The 17,937-nt window shown below is 56.9% G+C and overlaps 1 protein-coding gene across 1 annotated transcript in view; it reads right to left on the bottom strand.

The window, feature by feature from the left end:
* Nucleotides 1-468: 468 nt before the first annotated feature.
* LOC119099040 (ELAV-like protein 4) overlaps nucleotides 469-17,937 on the bottom strand; it is a 21,791-nt gene continuing 4,322 nt past the window's right edge. Inside the window, exons 2-4 of the mRNA XM_037222091.1 lie at nucleotides 10,777-11,070; nucleotides 2,718-2,821; nucleotides 469-516 (exon numbers count right to left, since the gene is read on the bottom strand). Coding sequence (XP_037077986.1) covers nucleotides 469-516; nucleotides 2,718-2,821; nucleotides 10,777-11,070 — 446 coding nt within the window. The remainder of the gene's footprint in view (nucleotides 517-2,717; nucleotides 2,822-10,776; nucleotides 11,071-17,937) is intronic.

Genomic DNA, 17,937 nt, shown 5'->3' with positions numbered 1-17,937 from the left:
GGTGACAGCGGACACGGCAAGGGAGCAGTCGCAATCAATCCGGCCAGGCAGGAGTCGCGTCGCCGCTGGGTTCGGATGCCACTATCGCTTTGTTCGATCAGAAATTACCGGTGATGCTTCTTTAAATCAATCTCGAGAAGTTACCGCCATGAGTAATCAATACTAGTGCTGTTTGTCAGCCACGACGTCCCCAGTCACTGCGTACCCATTGTGCCTCTAAGCAATGAGCGCTCTAAATGCATGTCTTGAGACGGCAATGGTCGGTTCGGAAACTGCGTTTCTGATGACCTCCCATCTCAGTGATGCCTTGTGTGAGAGCTGTTCGGGCAGCCGTCATTAGACCCCGCCGTCTGCTGTCCCCAGGCTTGTGACCCCAGCTTTGCCATCTGACCGCCGACTGGGTCCGACCGGCTCCCGTCCGCCCTGGGATAGCCGACAGGGCGCGTCGACAACCTCGCAGCGCTCCACTCAAAGCAGGAACAAACAACGAGCCCACGCCAGGTCCTTGCCCACACTCTGGCGGGGGAGGGTCGAGGGGAGAGGGGCCAGTCGCGATAAACTCCCGCTCCATCCGGCCAGCGGCGGAGCACACCGGGATCCGTCAGCCGCTCGTCCCCGACACCGGGGGCACGGCGGTGCGTGGGCGGGCGGCGGCGCGTGCCGGGCCGGCCGGCCGGCTACCGGCGGCGGCCGCCGGGCCGGCGGGCCTCCCCCGGCGTCCGCCGTCAGCGGCAGCTGCCGACCGCCGGCCCGTTGACTTGTTGGGGGGAGCAGCATGATAACGGCGGCCGGGGGCCGGCACGGCATCGATCTGCGCGCGCGGCCGCCCGCCCGTGTGCGCTTGTAGCGGAGCCGCACACCCCGCCGCCGCCCTGAATTAACAAAGCGGCTCGGCGGCCGGCACGCGCGCCACAAAGCCGGCTGTCGCATCAAGCTGAGCGGCGCGCCCGGACAATGGCGACCGGGGAGGGCCGACGGCAGCTGCCGGCGCGTCGGCCGCTCCCACCGGATCCGGCGCGGCGAGGGCAGCGGCCGACGCGATGCCGCCCGACTGGGCAGGCGACCGGCGCCGTCCCACCGCCCGAGACCGCGGGCTGGGGCAATCATCACAACCGTGACCGCGTGGTGGCTCGGGCCCGCCGGAGCCCTGGCTCACACTGTGCACACTGCACGTGCCGCAGATGGCAGATCCCGGCATATCGCACTCCATTGCTCCACTCCCTTCCCACCGAGCAGGTTACTCGGAAGCGGACAACGCCGACCTTGAGTATCAAATCAACCAAAGTTAGGCAACAGCGGCGCCCGCAGCGGCATTACCAGCGAACTCTGGCCGAGATCAAGCGATCCTAGACACCATTCTCTCGAACAGGGCGGGAGTCTTTTACTTAAGAGTACAACTTCCCATCTACGTGAGTACATATATCAGCATTGCCGATCTTACACTACGCACACATACCTACGAATGGTGACGTGCGATCACGAAGATTTCATGTTCTAAATCACAAAGTATGGTGAACAACTAACATCCAACTTCTTCTGGATACACCCATTGCTAGGATCCTCACGGCCCATTCCGATCAGTCAAATGGCAGCCGGCACTGGGCCTGAGTGACAGCCCGTGCAATATAGTTCGATACACTGCGCGATGCCTTCTTTTCAAAAGCCGTACAATAAAACGCACTGGTCCGGCAGCCAGTCTTCGGAAGCCGGAAGAAGACAGCCCCCGACGTCCAGAGACTGTCGGAAGACACGTTCATAGAACGCAGGCCGAGGCGTCGGCACCGCCGCCCGCGCTGTGCGGTGTGTAGCCGCCTGCTCGAAGCGCCCGCAGCGGAGGGGAGGAGCGGGCCGAGGGCGGCGTGTAGCGACGCGCGCGCGGCGCGCGGCAGGCTGCAGGTGCCGGCCCGCCCGACAGCTGTGGCGTCGCGTCATTACCGGCTGCGTGCGGGAGAAGAGCCAGCCGGCCCGGCTCGGGTCCGCTTCCCACCTCCGCCCGCCGGCTCAGCGGCGGCCCGCTCCACAGGCAGGCCGGCTGGCGTCGGGCGCAGAGGTCGCGGCCACCGGCCTGCTCTGGCCGGTCGCCTGGACGAGGCGGGCGGTTGACACCGCCCTGGTCACGCCCGCCCGGCTGCCCCACGCGCCCCTGGCGAGAGCCGTCCACCTCCGGGTCACATCGCCCTCCCGGCCATCGCAACACGGGCGGCTCTGGCCGAGCTGGCCGGGCCGAGCTGGCCGCGTCCGCCGCGCCCCCCGCCCGCCGGGCCGGCGACAGCTCGCCTATCGACCGGGACCACGCCCGCCCGCCTGCGCCACACCGCAGCGGTCGCGCCGACAGCCAGCCGGGCCACACCACAACAGCCGCACAAGACGGCTGCTGGTGAATAATGCAGCCCGTGCCGAGCGCCGCCGCCAGCCGCCAGCCGCCATTGACCGCCGCCCAATGTGCGCCGCGGCGGCGAAAGGGGGAAAAAAATCACCGCCATCACGGCGCAGGAAGCCATTCAGAGCTAGGAAAAGTTGGGCCGCAAGACGACCCGACTGGCGAAGACTCAAGTCATTAGCTGTCGACGCGCGGGCAAGCAGGTGTCGCAGGCGGCGCGCGACGTGCACTTGGTCGCCGCGCCGGTGAGGAATATTACGCAGCAAAAGTCGCAGCAAACCGCGTCTGCCAGTGGGCAGAAGCTTCGGTCACAGCCAGCCAGCCCCAGTTCACGTACCTTGATGGTTTTGTTCTGTAGTCGCAGTCCGTTCAGCGTGCTGATAGCCTTCTCAGCGTCCTCAATTTTATGGTAGTTGACAAAGCCATACCCTAAGCTCTGACCTGCCAGAGAGAGAGGGTAGCTGGGGTCAGCCAGTGGCGGTGGGGTCATCAGGCACATAGTCAACGACGCCCAAAGTCTCGCCGGCCGCCATCGTCCGATTAAGCCGACTCGAAAGGTTGTCACGGCTGTAAATTCGGCCGAGTTGTGGGCGGCCTGCAGGCGCCGCGCTGCTGGCGGCCGCGAAGGTCACCCGGTCCGGCGGGGTCGGAGGGCACACCGTCGCCACTGAGACGGCAGCCCGCCCCCCTTCACACCGAACATCTGAGCGGCGTGGACCATCCGACACCGCACCAGAAGCGGGGGGGGGGGGCCACCCCGACACCGTACCCGAACCCAGCCGCAGCCGCCACGCCGAATCACTCGCCGGCTCTGGAGGCAGGCCAGCCGGCCGCGTACAAACACGCCTCTCATCGCGGCCACCCAGTGTCAGGCGCTGTCCTGTCACGGCGCCTGGGACAGCGGGCCGCCCACGGCACCGACGCCGGCCGGACGGTAGCCAGCAGCAGCCAACACACGACACGCCTCATCATCTGTCAATCCATTAAGCTCACTAGAGCGCGGGAACACCTTAAGGGCAACCTTAAGCAACCGTCACTTTCACAGGACCCGAAACACTCCAACAGAGTCGCGAGTCAGATTTCTGAAATCGTACAACAAAAGGCAATGATCGGCGACGTACGAGAGCTTCTGTTAGAACCACAACCACAGTCAGACAATTTCAATATCACATAAAGCAGACAATGCAATTACATGCAAAACAGTAACCGAACCCCTGCTGCCCCAAGAATGCTGCTCGCTGCATACACTGCCAGGGCAATAAGGAGAGCAAGGCAGAGAACAATAGAGGAGTGTGTATGGTGGGGGGGGGGGGGGGGGGGGGGGGGGGGGGGGAGGGGGACGATGCCCTTCAGTGCGCCAGCGGCCGCTACGTACGCGGCCGGCCCGGCTGGCCCGGGTGACGAGAGAGGGAAAGCCGTGCCCACTCAGCGGCGCCGCGGGCCCCGGCTCGGCCTGGCTTCGTAAGCCGGACGAACGGGTTTAACACAGATCACAGAGGGATAAGCAAAAGCAGGTGAACGCACAATATAAAGACAAAACGATATCACTGCCATACGTTGTCGACTGCACTGTATTTTTCTCAACCACAACTAGCTGCGGCCGACGGGCCCATCTGCACCTCAGGTCACCCACTCACAGCTAGCTGAACAAACGAACTGGGGGCCTTCTCACCGGTTAGGGGTAAAACCTGCATGAAATAGCTTACAAGGAACCGGCTGACAATGTTTTAACCAGACCAGGTAAAATGCGTTCGGGGCAGACATCCACCCAGAGCGTGCACCCATCCATAGACGGGGGCCTCGTCAGCCGCCGGTCCTGTGCTGCCTGACGTGGAGGGTGGCTGGCCTCCAAGCTACATAGAGATCGCCGGGTACCGGCGCGGTGACGCGCTCCGGTCGTTCCTTCCATACCGGCTCTGAGCCGGGCGACACTGCTTCGCCGCGTTCAGACGGCTGGTCTCGCAGTTCAAGGTCTCAGCTGTGTAAGCCATGCTTGGTTCGCTGTCCGCGAGGATCATGCCTGCTACGCGTGCGGCGCGCGTCTGCATCGACGTCCGCGTCTCTCAGGGCGCTCCAGCGGTCGCTGGACTCGCCGAGCAGACGGGGCCGCCGTGCGCCGGCCGAGTGGGCCGGCCTGGCAGCGGGCGGCCGGCGGCCGTTCGTGACGACAGGTGTCGGTGACGGGCCGTCGGCAGGCGGCGGCGGCGGCGGCCCGTCACTGTCACCGAAACCGACCGGGCCGCCGGCGCCGTCACTCGCTGCTACATTCCAGCAGGACGCGGCTCCGGTTACAGGGCGTCCTGACCTACCCCCCGCGCGTCTCTGCCAATGCCCCGAAATAGCTGACATCACACGGCAGCCATTGTGTGCGGGCGCACCGCATCCGAGAGAGACAGTCGCGTTCCGCCGAGTCCGCCGAAGTCGACCGGCGCCGGCCCTCCAGCCGGCCGGTAGCGGCTCTAATCGTCGGGCACGGCGCCGAGCCGGGCCGGGCCGGGCCGGGCCGGAGCGCCCCCGCTGCCAGGAGCGCCGACCGGGCGCCGACGGCGCTCGCCGCCCGCCGCAGCGGACGCAGGTCGACACAGTCCGCCCACCGCCGCTGCCGCCGTCGCCGCCACCGCCGCGCCGCCACCCGCCGCCGCTGCAACCTAAACATCGCACTGTAGCTATTTTGGCGGCCCGGTCGTAAACAGGCGGGCGGCGTCGGCTCGCGGACGGGCACCGAGGACGCCGCGCCAGCCGGACGGAAGTCGGCCAGACAGCGCGCATGCTTTTTCGCAATGTCGCGTGCCCGTCCACGGCTTGGACACAACAGTGGCCGCTCGTAAATCGTCGCGCAACTGAGAAACTATGCCATTCGGCGCGCCGATGCCTGGCGTTCCGCCAGCCTAGTGACGTCTCTGGACCGTCCGCCGGTCAGCATTCATATCCATTTTGTATCCAGCCCTCAAAAGCCAATGCTTCAAGGCATTTCAGAACACAACTCCACCGAACGCAGCCGCCGACAGGCCTTTCAATACCAGCACTTCACCGGAAGAGCAACCCGGCAGAGTGCTCGTCTCACAGAGGCGGCGCGTCCGACGGTCACCCCCAACTGCGCCAAGGGATGTCGACGAGACGGCCGCCGGGTGCGGCGCAGCCTCGCCGCGGCGGCCGCCGCCGTCGCCGTCGCCGTCGCCCGTCCATTTCACGCCACCAAAGCTTCGTCCGTTCAGAGCGCTACACGATCGCGCCACCGCGGAGCCGGCGGTCGGCGCCCGCTGCGGCCACGCGGCACGCCTGGAGGCCCGCAGGCCGGCGGCGGCAGCCAGGGGCCCGGCGTCGCGCCGCCGCCGACTGACTGGCCGGCTCAGGGCGACAGCCGTCGGCGCGCCCGCACCAGTCCGCTAACAGCTGCGGAGAGCTGACGACGGCTGCTGGAGGACCAGCCCCCGGCGTGGCAGCCGACCCGTGGCTAAGCAAATGTACAACGCGTCCTGCGCAAACAAACTTAGACAGAACGGACAACATTCTGATAAGTTTCAGATATAAATACTAGACTTTCTTTGCATTGCCTATAGCAGGAACTTAAAAATGTCTATTCCATGAAGCAACGTAACAACTTTGCTGACATCACTACGCCAGCAGTGATTAACAGGTAAGCTATCCAAAACAACAGAGAAGCTGGCAAGGCGTGCGGCCTGTTTGAGCGTTTGTTCTTAGCTTCAACGTGTGTATCTGGGACTGTATGACAGAAATCAAAGCGGTCGGGCAAGCTACCAGCGGCTGGCTGGTCGCATGCCTCTTGGGAGTCAACGATGGGTTGAAGGTACCGGATCTGCGACCACCAGAGAGACGCCAAGGCGGATATTAAGTCGCGAAACGCTCACATCTGGCTCCTGGACACTGAGGGGGCCCCGAGACCCACTTAAAACCTGCAGCGCCTGAAGGGCCGGAAACAGCTCAAGTTGCTCCACGAAGGTCGAAGACTCCCATAACGTAGAAGGGTTTACGGGACAACTTGACTCATCAAAGCTGGAGTTTCAGGAGAACTGAGAGGGGAGGCGCGCATTGGCGGCGGAATGTACGCGGCACACTGCCAAGAGCACGGCAGCCCCGTTTACCTAACAGTTGGCGCTAGGCGCGGCCACAGGCTCCCGGAGCCTCGCTGTGGCCAGGCGGCACTGCGTGCGACCGCCGCCTGGGCAGGCGGCACCGCGTGTATCCGCGGTCACAGGCTCCCAGAGCCTCGCTGTGGCCAGGCGGCACTGCGTGCACCCGCAGCTTGGCCAGGCGGCACTGCGTGCGCCCGCGGTCTGGGCAGGCGGCACCGCGTGTATCCGCGGCCACAGGCTCCCGGAGCCCCGCTGTGGCCAGGCGGCACTGCGTGCACCCGCGGCACCGAACGCATTTGTTTGCTCAGCAGCAGCCACCCAGAATATATATATATAGCACCATTTTCCAGACGCCGTGTGCAATTACAGCCAGACGACAGATTCAACGGCAAGTAACTTACAAATGAACCCTTTTGTTTAAACCGCAGCTCTCGCGTGCTCATCATTAATGCACATCTAACATCTCACATAGTGAAAGTACATCAATAACACCGAAACTTTTAATATTAAAACAAAATGCACGGCACATCAATGAACACCAAGCATTTCATCTGAATACAAAACAGTAAACATTAAGAAATATTAACTCAACAATAAGGCATCCTTAATGCATCCAATAATCGCAGCGGATGGACACTGTACAGGTGATAAGTGAGATCATTTTGTGACAAACAGCTGTTTGCAAACGCCGGCTGATAACAAAGTCCACAACAGACCGTCTTTTTACAGCATTGCACACGATCAGCCTACCATGCGAAAAGTTCCCCTCCATGTTTAAAAAAAAGTTTACTATGCACGTGCTTGCATGTCATGCCCTGACCTATTGAATGCGCTCAAAATGGGACACATTTGGAGCTCTGCAGCACATTTTGGCAGTCACAAACCAGCCAGATACCGAATTACATGCAGAGCGTTCGCCAGCATTAATCGCCGACGAATATTGAGCATACGGCGTGCACATTTCTGTCTGCTTTATGAAAGCATAACACTTGCAACGTTGTTTGCGCAACTCAGCTAATAATTTGCTAGCTTCTCCACCGTATTTCCCGGACACAAACCATTAATTTTCTGGAACAGGTTTGCGTCAAGCTCCGGGCGCCATAGACTTCAGTGTGAGGGTCGAGCCGCCTGACAACACTAATTTGCGATGCAAACGGGCTGATCAGGTGTACTGCTAGCGAGGGCGGCACCTGACATGCATTCCAACGCGGTACCGACGATCCTTTGGTTTCCGATTGCCTAGAACCCATCGGTCCGTCCCCCCGGCAGAAGCGGCGGGCGTGGGATGGAGCCTTGACAAGGCACAGCTGCCTTCCTGTCAGCAATATTTTGTTTTAGCCCCATGGCGTTATGAAAGAAATCAGAGTTCCAAGTCACGCTGAAACTCGACGGCCACGGACGACACGATGCCAAATGTGTCATATCCATTTTCCTGGCCTGTGCACCTGACCAGAAGTGACAGTCGCCAGATACCAGGCGGCGGGCGCCGGCCGTGCAGACGGCTGACCTTTCCAAATGCATCAACTCGTCGAACGCTCCAACTGTTTACCAAAGTGGCCTAGCAGCGAGCAGCTGTGCAGTGTCTATCTGTGGGCAGTGTGTAGGCTGTTACCGGCCACCGCTGGCCGGACACAAACGGTCGCGCCGACTCCTGGCTGACCGGTGCACGACACGGAGCCGAGCCTCTGGTTTCGAGACAACCAGCGGCGGGTCCCGGCCCGGTCTCTGGTCCGGCCGGCCGCGGCACCGAGCTGCACCTCTTGCTCCTCCCCTCTGCCCGGGCAGAGGCGGCGGCGGGTTTTACGGCACAGCCACGCCGCACCTGGCCTATGGCACAGCCGCGGAGTCGGCCGCCCTTACCGCCATTCCGGCTAAAATATGACGGCGACACGTCCGCCTGCACACGGGCTATGCAGCGTCGGCGGCGCCTGGGTCCAAACGGTGCTCAGCTGGCCCGCCGCAGCCGCCGCAGCCGCCGCCAACGCCGCCGCCGCAGCGCCGACGCACCCGCGACACCGGTGCCGCCCACGGCTTGCAAGACACTTCCTTTGCAGCGCCCCTCCGCCCGCCCATTCCATCCATATGGCATGTGCTCACCTCAGTGGTGCTCACAAATGGCACGTTCACTATTCTAGCTATCTGACCGCTGGCTTTTTGGCACCAGGCATCGACGGCGGCAACAGCATTTCTCAATGTTCTTTTACGAGGAGGAATGCTCTTATCCAGTCACGGATGATCTTCTGACAGCAATCACCATGCTCGTTTGCGTAAACACGCCAGGAATGCGGACAGTGAGGTTAGGGAGTTCACCTATTGTTGCGCCCTGGCTCAATGTATTTTTAGTCCCGTCTTCTAAAGTTGGTCTGCTCGAGGTGCTTGAATTCTGAGCACCACCACTGCCATAAAGTACGGGAGGAAGCCGAGCCGCAGGGCAACGACGATCGACACAAACTGAATCGATCGTTCCCTACATCTTCCTTTCATACACGCTAACAATCGACTCCTTGGCACATGGATGGAGGGCCAGTGCATTATGAAACCCAGCCAACTATCGATGCGGTGCTATTCACGAAGGCCGCTATCAGTCATACGCTACCAATGAGCCAGAGCACAGTCTGCTTGCTCATGCCACGGCCGAAGCGCATGACGCACCATGCCAGCGCTAGCCAGCACTCGTGGTTGCGTCGTCGGCGACGGCGGCTCCCCCAGGGCGTTGCCATGACGTCAGCCGTCGCCGCTGCCGCCGCCACCGCCGTGCAGGGGACGGCCGCCGCGGCTCGGTCGATGACCAGCGGCCGATCGGACGGCCGGCGGCGCGACGCGCACGTGGCGGCCAGCGGCTGGACCACGCCCGAGCGGCCAGCTGGACCGGCGGCGGGCCGGGGGGCGCCAGCACACTGCGCCGGACGGCCAGTCAGGACGGCCAGGCCGGGCGGCCAGCACGCCTGACCGCTACATGAGGACCGCCGACTATCTGCTGCGACTATGGCAGGGTGGACGACCTCGACCGTTCTCAGAAACGTAGGCAAAAAACGCTGGAAGCCAAAATGCACCCTGTATTTCTACGCATTGTTGCACCATCCGCAGCGTTCTGTCGGTCAACCAGCCGCGGCAGAACGCTTGCAGCTGCCCTTGCGGAGGGGCAGTGGGCGAGGGACAGATCTATGCGGTGTCTGTCAATAGGGCTTTCCGTAAATCCCCTGGCCCTCCCCTGGCATTCTCTGTGCTGAGCCTCCGGGGGTGAGAGGAGCGGCTGGATAGTCTCCGCCGACACCCAGCCCCGGCTGCGGTGCCTCCAGATCGCTTACACGGCGTGCGGACAGCCGCCTGGTGCCGTGCCAGCTGCACTGCCCATACATTTGGTACCACATTCCACTCGGATACACACACACAAAACGCGTTTTGCGCACAAGTAATCCATGGCAGCTTCGGCATACTGAATACTTGTTGTGCCTTTGAAATAATTTCGGCTTGCCCTTTCGCAGGACGCCAGCTTACATACTGGCACACCGAGCACAAGTGACAGTGGGCGGACTTGCATTACAAGCGTACTGGAAACGACGGGATGGTTAGTTGCTCGGGAAGTTATCAATCATGTAGGAACAACACACGAACGAAAGTAGATGGTGGTTGCCAGCTGTCAAACATGTCACTCAATTTCGACTGATGTTTCTTGTTTGGCAAGGCTACCACGATACATATTTCAGATACCGGCTCCAGAGGACGCGGAAGCCCGGTTCCCAGTGTCCTAGAAACGGTCGCAAATGAATACGAAACATAGTTTAAAATCGTTTCTACACTTGTGACAGTATGCACCGGCAAGAGAGACAATGGATTGATATAAAAGCAGCACTTTGCAGAGTGCAGCCAACCAAGTCAAGCTACAGTTTTTACTTTTGTTACTTTGTTTGCATACTTTTCAGGGCACCGGGTTCAAAACAGTGCCTGAGTGGATGTGACAAGATCAGTTCACCTGATGCACAACTTCAGCGGCTCAGTTTTTTTAAGGCTCCGCAGCTCGGGGAGGTTCCACGATCTTATGCACCTGCAGGCTACATGTGTACCGCCTACCCAAGTAGCATAACAGTCAGCTAACCACGGCCGCCTGTCTCTCGGCTCCACAGGTACTGCGTCCTGCGCTGGAGAGCTGAAAACCTCCCGAGGGACACCCGACGACGCCCTGGCCGGAGGACCAAACATCTCAGCGACGAACATGACGCAGCGCGGGGCGAGTCTAGGCGACAGAGCAAACCAGTCCGGCGCCGAACCCGGCCCCTGCCTGCGCGCCGCACGCGTCCGTACCTGTCACCTTGTCGCGGATCAGCTTGCAGCTCTCGACCTCGCCAACGCTGGAGAAGAGGCTGCGAATCTCCTCCTGCGACATGGTCTGCGGCAGGTAGTTGACGATCAGGTTGGTCTTGGACTCCTCGGTCTGGCAGGACTGGGGCGCGTGGCCGGGCCCGGGCCCAGGGCTGGTGCCGCCGCCGCTGCTGACGGCGCCGTGGCCCGGCTTCGAGTCGGCCTGGGCGGCATGCACGCCTCCGTTCGACGTCAGACCTTCCAGCTCCACGCCGTTCATCATGGACGTCACGGAGTCTGCCGGCACGGGGCGGCGGCCACTGTCACACAGAGGTCACGCTATGGAGATCAGGGCAGGCGATATGCTCGGTTCTGAACCCTGCTGATGTCTCACCCAACCCCAGTGCTCAACAGTCACCGTCAACTGGCTCGTCGAGCGTCCAGCAAATGGCCAGAACAGTGTGGCAAATGGCAGGTGTTAACGCTCGCATCCCAGAAAAGCAGCCTGCGATCCAGCCAGCGGAACGGCGGAAGTGACCCATTTTGGATTGGACCAAACATGGTTAATCAAATAACTGTTGAGTTGGCATCGCAGGAAACGAGTAGTATCAAATGTGACCCATTCAGTTCAATCAATGACCTATCAAACAGCAAAAAGGCAATGAGCATGCGACACTGGGAACCTCTTGATTATCAGTTCCTGACATATCAACATGCTTCGAATAAAAGTCCTAATGCCGTTGAATAAAAAACATGGCCACAAAGCGTGTAACTGAACACAATATCCCGTACAATACACCCTAACCAGTCTCCCATAGAAAACCACTGGCGAGGCGACTTGGTTGGCGTGGAAAAGGCGTGCAGATGACATGTGGATGTGCTTTCACGTCAGACGAATCGAAGACCTATGCAAGTAGACCAAAACGCATTCAGGGTTAACGTCCAGACGATCGCCATTCCGGTGGAATCCGACAGCTCATGGTCATTCTGAGACCGGATACACCAACTCAAAATTATACGCATGGACTAGCAGCCCACGGCATGGCTGTTTTCAGTCGACGGAATGTAACCAATTTTCCCTTCGTCTGAATGATCTTTGCTTCGGGCATGGGGACGAAGCTGACTTTGGCTTCGGCTTTGCGCGTACAAAGTTCGAAGTCACCGGCTTCGGATTCGTCTTCACGTTTGGAAAGATGCGAAGTCGCTGGCTTCGCCTTCGGCTCGCAGATTCAAACACTGAAGCCATCGGCTTCAGCTTCGACTTCAGCTTTGTTTCTTCGTCTGTCACTGGCTAAAAATTCAGCCTTGAAACCAGGAGGCTGGCTTCGTCGTCATGCCTGCTGTGTCTGCAATAATTATGAGCAAAACTTTGTTCAAAATCGGAGAGCGCAAACGTTTGCAGCACGCTTCTAGCGATGACTATTTCATCCACGGCGGACGCTCCGAGCATTTCGGCTGTGTTTACCTTTCAGTCTGCGAGAGTGTTAGTTTGCGTGGGTGCTGCGCCTAAACGGCTCGGCCGGTCGGCACCAAACCTTCGCTGCTGGGTATGCCCCACCGGCGCGCAGACTGCGGCGCTGGCCCAGAACCGATCCGCGCCTCATGCGCCACGTGTCTCAGTGCCTCACCGCCCCCCAGCCTCCGTTGACCTCACGCGCCTTAGAAAGTAAACCGTTGTAATAGCTTAAGTCATCACTGCACAGCTGCAGGGCAGAGCTTAGTCAGCGCTGCAAAGTGCGGTGTGTTGGTTTAACATCATGGAGTGCGCGTTGCGCGCGTGCATGCAGATCAGAGCATCTGACCCACGCTCAGAGTTTTAACCCAGATTCCTCCAAATCACTAATGTATAAAGCTATAACTACCGAGTTCAGCAGGTAGATATGTCTTCACGCGTTCCAAGTCATAACATATGCAATGGTGCACGCCCAAGGTTCATGCATCTATTTTGGGCGCCTTTTCACCACGGCCCGATCACCGATGAGCGGCCAGCGCCACCTGCTTTGGAAATAGGCAACAGTCGAGAGATATGTCGAACCATAAACAATGCCATCAGAACGGTACCTTGCACGTTGCATGTGTGAAAACGTTTGCACTCTTCTGCAATTACACAACAAACATCACTACTATGAAGTTGAAATGTGACGGTAAAACTTGGTATGAAAATCATTATCCAAGCGTAGTTGCTTCATACTGAAATAACCAAAGGTCCTGTGCGATACGACCGTGTCTCGTTGCACCCCGTCATTGGCAAAACAATGAACGACCTAAAAATATAAAGCCACCGAATTTAGTGAGCACATCACACCCGCAACACGGACAATGCAGATCAGTGAGTCAGTACCATGATATGAGGATGGCAAACGTTCCCGGCTCTATCTGTGAGTAACACGCTCCTGGGTGGCCGGTTAAATGCTCCGCGCTCGGGCGGGGAGGAGTCAATTTGATTCCCCCACCCCGAGATCTCGAAAACAAAGAGAGTTAGAGACACTAGATATAGAGAGTGGGTAGGCCTCTATGTGAACTATTGTGCGTCAAATCTTGACATCCTTAGGTCATAAACTTTAGGTCAAATGACGTCAAAAAGGTCAAACTTCACATCGGTGTCCAAAGTGCCCCGAGATCTCCGCATGCAACCCGCTTTAACCTAGATGCCTCTCATGACGAAATGGGTTCGCAGCACGTCAGTGACCTTATCTGACCTTAAAATAATAAAACTCAAGAATATCCCCGGGCTTATTTCAGTATTTGAATTTACAACTGACGCCAAGCACTACTCTAAGCGGCATGCTACCCAAAGCAAAAAGGTTGATCGCGGTCACTTCAGACCAGTGACCTCCACTGACCTTTATCGAGTACACATACGGAATCTTTTGACGTCACGATCCAGCAATTTGACATGCGTGTCAGAGCCTACCACATAAAGCAAGATTTCTAGAAATAAAGCGGCTTGGCTTGACCATGACCTTACCTCTATACCTGACCAAAGGTTAATCGAATTATTCTTGAACCTAATTTCAATGACGTAATTTCCTAAGAGAGCATTCCAACGCTTTTTGAATGTCTAACACTGCGTTGTCGCATCAAATTGACCAATGTCCTTCGATTATTGAGATTGGTACGTACCGATGGCGAGATGAGTCGACTCAAAATCATGTTTTTGGGTGGAAGGCGACGCCGTACTCATGCTGCGTACGCGTGCAGGAGCGTTCCATTTTTTTCCCGTGGATCTCAAACCTATCATGTGCGTGACCTTCCGTCTACTGAGGCGTTGAGCAGCTGACGGTTGAAGGAAAGCGTATATCGTAGTAATTCGGAACACCACAATATCTACCAGTTGCGTGCGCGAACCTGCACCGCTCGCAGATCCGGTGACCCGTTCAAAATGGGATGACTTAAAGCCCCAAATTTTATGCACCGTTTTATAATAAATATCATGGATACGCTTAACATGTGCTGTGGCTAGTATATTCGTGTGGGTTTCAATTCCGACAAAAAAGCAGCCAGGACGCGTAGGTTTGCCTGCGAATGATGTACCTAGAAACCTGCGGCTTTTCTAGAGAAAATACAACATTTTTGTTGGACGCCGGTTGCTTTCTATCTTGGCGAAATTCTCCTCAGTCTTGACATTAGAACGGGCCCATAGGGCGCAGACACAATCACTATTTCACCCCAACGGCGACAGGCGTTCAGGCCTTAGCGCTACGGCAGCGTGAGCAGAAGATTGGCAGCGAAGACATGCCAATATTTCCATTCATCATATACTTTCTGCGCTGGAGGGTAATTGTTTATACCACAACCCTCGTTTCATTCTACAAGAAACATACGCATGTTTTGGTGGTAAAATACCCCTGACGAATCCAGTTATTTTGTATGCGTATTGGTCACAATTGCTTGCTTTCCAAGTCCTCTTGTCATACTCATACGGACATACTCCCAAAAGCGCATTCTCACCGGAGTCTGGTGGTATGTGATCTGCAACACGGATAGAACAGGGGCTCCTAGCTTCGTGGAATTCCAAACCAAGCCGGTTGGCATCGCAAAGCAACAACTATTTAGGAAATCATGAAAGTCGCCTCATTTTTGTTATCGGTGGTACAGTCTGAAGTTAAGACAGGCTTTAATGAGGCAATATCGCCCGCTCCCATCAGATGGCCGGAAGCACGAATGCCCAGCGAGGTAGATCAGTTGTAAGTCGTAGTCAACACAGCGCAACTGATTTCAACCGATCTGGCTTGGTTCGCGAGGTCCGCTCATGGGAAGGGGACTTGATTTACGCTCGAGCTAGCCTGACCCGTCGCGCGGGCATTTGCACCTTTACCACCGGCCGCTATTTCTCAGTGAAGTGAAGCTGGATTAATCCCCGCCGCTGCCACCCGGGGCTGGCTTGATTTTGACACCCGTGTTGCAGATTGCATGCAATGCACACACTGTGCGTTCCGCACGTCGACCGAATGAGGGAGGTCAACCCCTGATCATATCGCACTGCTGGAAGTCCACGACGCTAGGTCAATCTGGTGTGCAGTTCTCGACAATACTGCACCGATTTAGTGATCCAACTGAGTCACGAGCTACTGAAGACTAACTGGAGCCGCGCCCAGTGGCCGCTTTACATATTACCTTGCAACCACGGTGACGGTTGGGTCGGACCAACGAAGATCGAAATCAAAGAAAGCAAAACGATTCAATACGCTCAATAAAAAACAATACATCGTCGATTACGAAAACGAAACGTACACAGCTCAATGTACACCTTTCTCACCGCATGCAGCGCAGTTACGTTTGGGAGGTCACAGGAACTGAAAACAGTAACAACAAACAGTAAAACAGTTTGCGCCCATAAAATCCCAGTTCGACAGCATAATTTCTAAGCAAGAGTTTAACGTGCTCCAGTGCATAGTCCAATGCCGAGGTATCAACCAATATGGTAATGAAACGTGATCTGTTAGTGATTTCGGGTTTCTACTGGGAACCTAAAGCAATTTTAAAAACTATCAGGCGTAAGAAAAGTCGACCCGTTGCTAAAAATTGCGCTCTTTTCATGGTATTTGTGATCGCGATTGTAGAGCAGCGGATGGCGTGACGAAGGATCCTTTTGAAGATGAGGGAATATCTTATTCTAGCTTTTTTAACTTCAGCTTAGGGCCTGTCAGTGAGCTTTCAAAGCTACGTTAAGTCGTCAGCTGTGGGTAACTGCCTCAGAGTGTTCTGCCTACAGGTCAGCACAAGACACCCGTAGAAAAAAGCCTCGTGAAAATTATTTCAGCAGAAAATTGCCACTAAGTACTATGACACCATGACTGTCTTTCCTGGTGGTTGAGCTTCTGCCACGATTTCAAGAGCAGATGTACTTCCAGCCAGTTTTTCTGACCATATTGCAAAGCCGTGGAGCATTAACGTCATCACTCCCCCACCCTGTGTTCTGCAATGGCTCCAGGTAAGCTGCTGATTCGTGCAACGACGTAACATGTCTGAGCAAATCTACTCCAGCAGTCCTACGAGTAGGGATTCAGTGCTATCTATACAAGATTTAAGATATCAAATTAACCATTGAGATGCTCCAGAAAACCCATACTTTTAACCATAAGCCATCAACATTATGGCGGCCTCTTTCTCTTAACATAGAGCGGACGGTAGGCACGCTGTAAGAAACAGGACCCTACATAAGACACTAGTATATCGTAGCTTACTTTTGTGTCCGTACAAACCTCGAGCGGTGAAGCTCTACGCGAGCAAAGGCTGGTGGCGACTGATGATAGTAAGAGAGGCGTAGTATTCAAGAGCATGAATGAAAGTGATAAACTGGGGGACAAGTTAGTATTTGATACGTTCTTTAAAGAGCCATGATGCGAGTGCCTTTAGCAGCAGCGTAGTATCTTTGACGGCAAAGCAGGGGTTGAGAGATGCCCTTATCTTTCTCCTTCTATTGCGCGTCCTTACTTTAAAGTCGCGTTACTGTTGTGCGTGTACACGTTCTGTTGAATGCGGCCTGCTTGGAATTTAAACGCTTTGGCATTGGGCATTGGGCATTTGTCTTTGTATTTTTGTATTTTGTGTAAGGAATTGCATTAATGCGTATTCTGTCCACGTATAGGAGTTGGCTTTGTGAGTTCAAAGCTGCATGCCGACAATATCGACCATCAATACCCCAGACGGTAGTGGTGAAGCGACGCTATAGCGCAAGTATCGGTTATCTCATAAATCTGCGTTTCGACATTACAACTAGTGTTCGCCAATAGCGTCGTTTAACCAGTAACTTATGGCGTACAGAAGATTACTTTTTGCCAGCATGAGAACTCTATATTCATAATGCTGAAACACAAGGAACTCAAACTTATTCTTGTTTGTGCGGAGTAAAGGAGTTGTGACTTCTGAGGTTGTTTTATTTTTAATGTCAAATGCAAAGCAAATTGGTGCATACTTGCCAGGTGCAGAGGCAGCCCCCTTTATTGTCTTCACCTTTCACAGAAAAAGCTCTTTTAAATTTTGTATTGGCAATGGTTTTTTGGGAGGACAGTCTTACTGCCTAAGACCAGAAACCAGAAATTCCAGAAATTCCAGTAGGACCAGAAATTCTTCAGGCCCGGGATTTGCTGAGGCTGAAGAGTTCCTTTCGGAATCACACATTTTCGCTCGTTTTGGAAAACACGGAAAAGATATACTTGGTGGACTCAATCCTTTTCAGGTGACCATCACCGTCACCATCCAGTGACCATCACCATCACCATCCAGTGACCATCACCGTCCGCAAGATGGTGACTTTATTTGTCTTGCGTGGGGCTCTGCACCACATCCGACACTCCATCGAGAGTGGAGAGATCGGTCGTCCCACTGCGGGCACGACTGGTGCTTTGTCAGCGCTGTCTCGCAGCGGCGCGTGGCGGCCGACGCGGCGGGCGCGGGTCGTGGCAGCAGGGCTCGTGCGCAGCCAGCCGTCTGAAGAATAACACCCGCGCCCGCCGCGATCCGCTTCATCATCACACAAATCGGCCGTATCAACCAGGCTCACCGCTGACCCAGCCGCCGCCGGCCAAAGTCAACAGCCGGGCCGGGGCGGGTCGGGCCGGCCCGGCCGCGTCAGGCAGGGCCGAGCGGAGGCGCGGGCGGCGGCGCGACGCCTCGGACCGCGATGCGCCGCGCGCCGGACCGACCGGACCACACAGACCC

The sequence above is a fragment of the Pollicipes pollicipes genome, unplaced genomic scaffold (genome assembly GCF_011947565.3).
Source record: "Pollicipes pollicipes isolate AB1234 unplaced genomic scaffold, Ppol_2.1 Scaffold_4740;HRSCAF=5597_pilon_pilon_pilon, whole genome shotgun sequence".
Classification (NCBI taxonomy): domain Eukaryota; kingdom Metazoa; phylum Arthropoda; class Thecostraca; order Pollicipedomorpha; family Pollicipedidae; genus Pollicipes; species Pollicipes pollicipes.
Note: the sequence above shows the minus strand (reverse complement) of the source record. Positions and strands in the feature narration are given on the sequence as shown.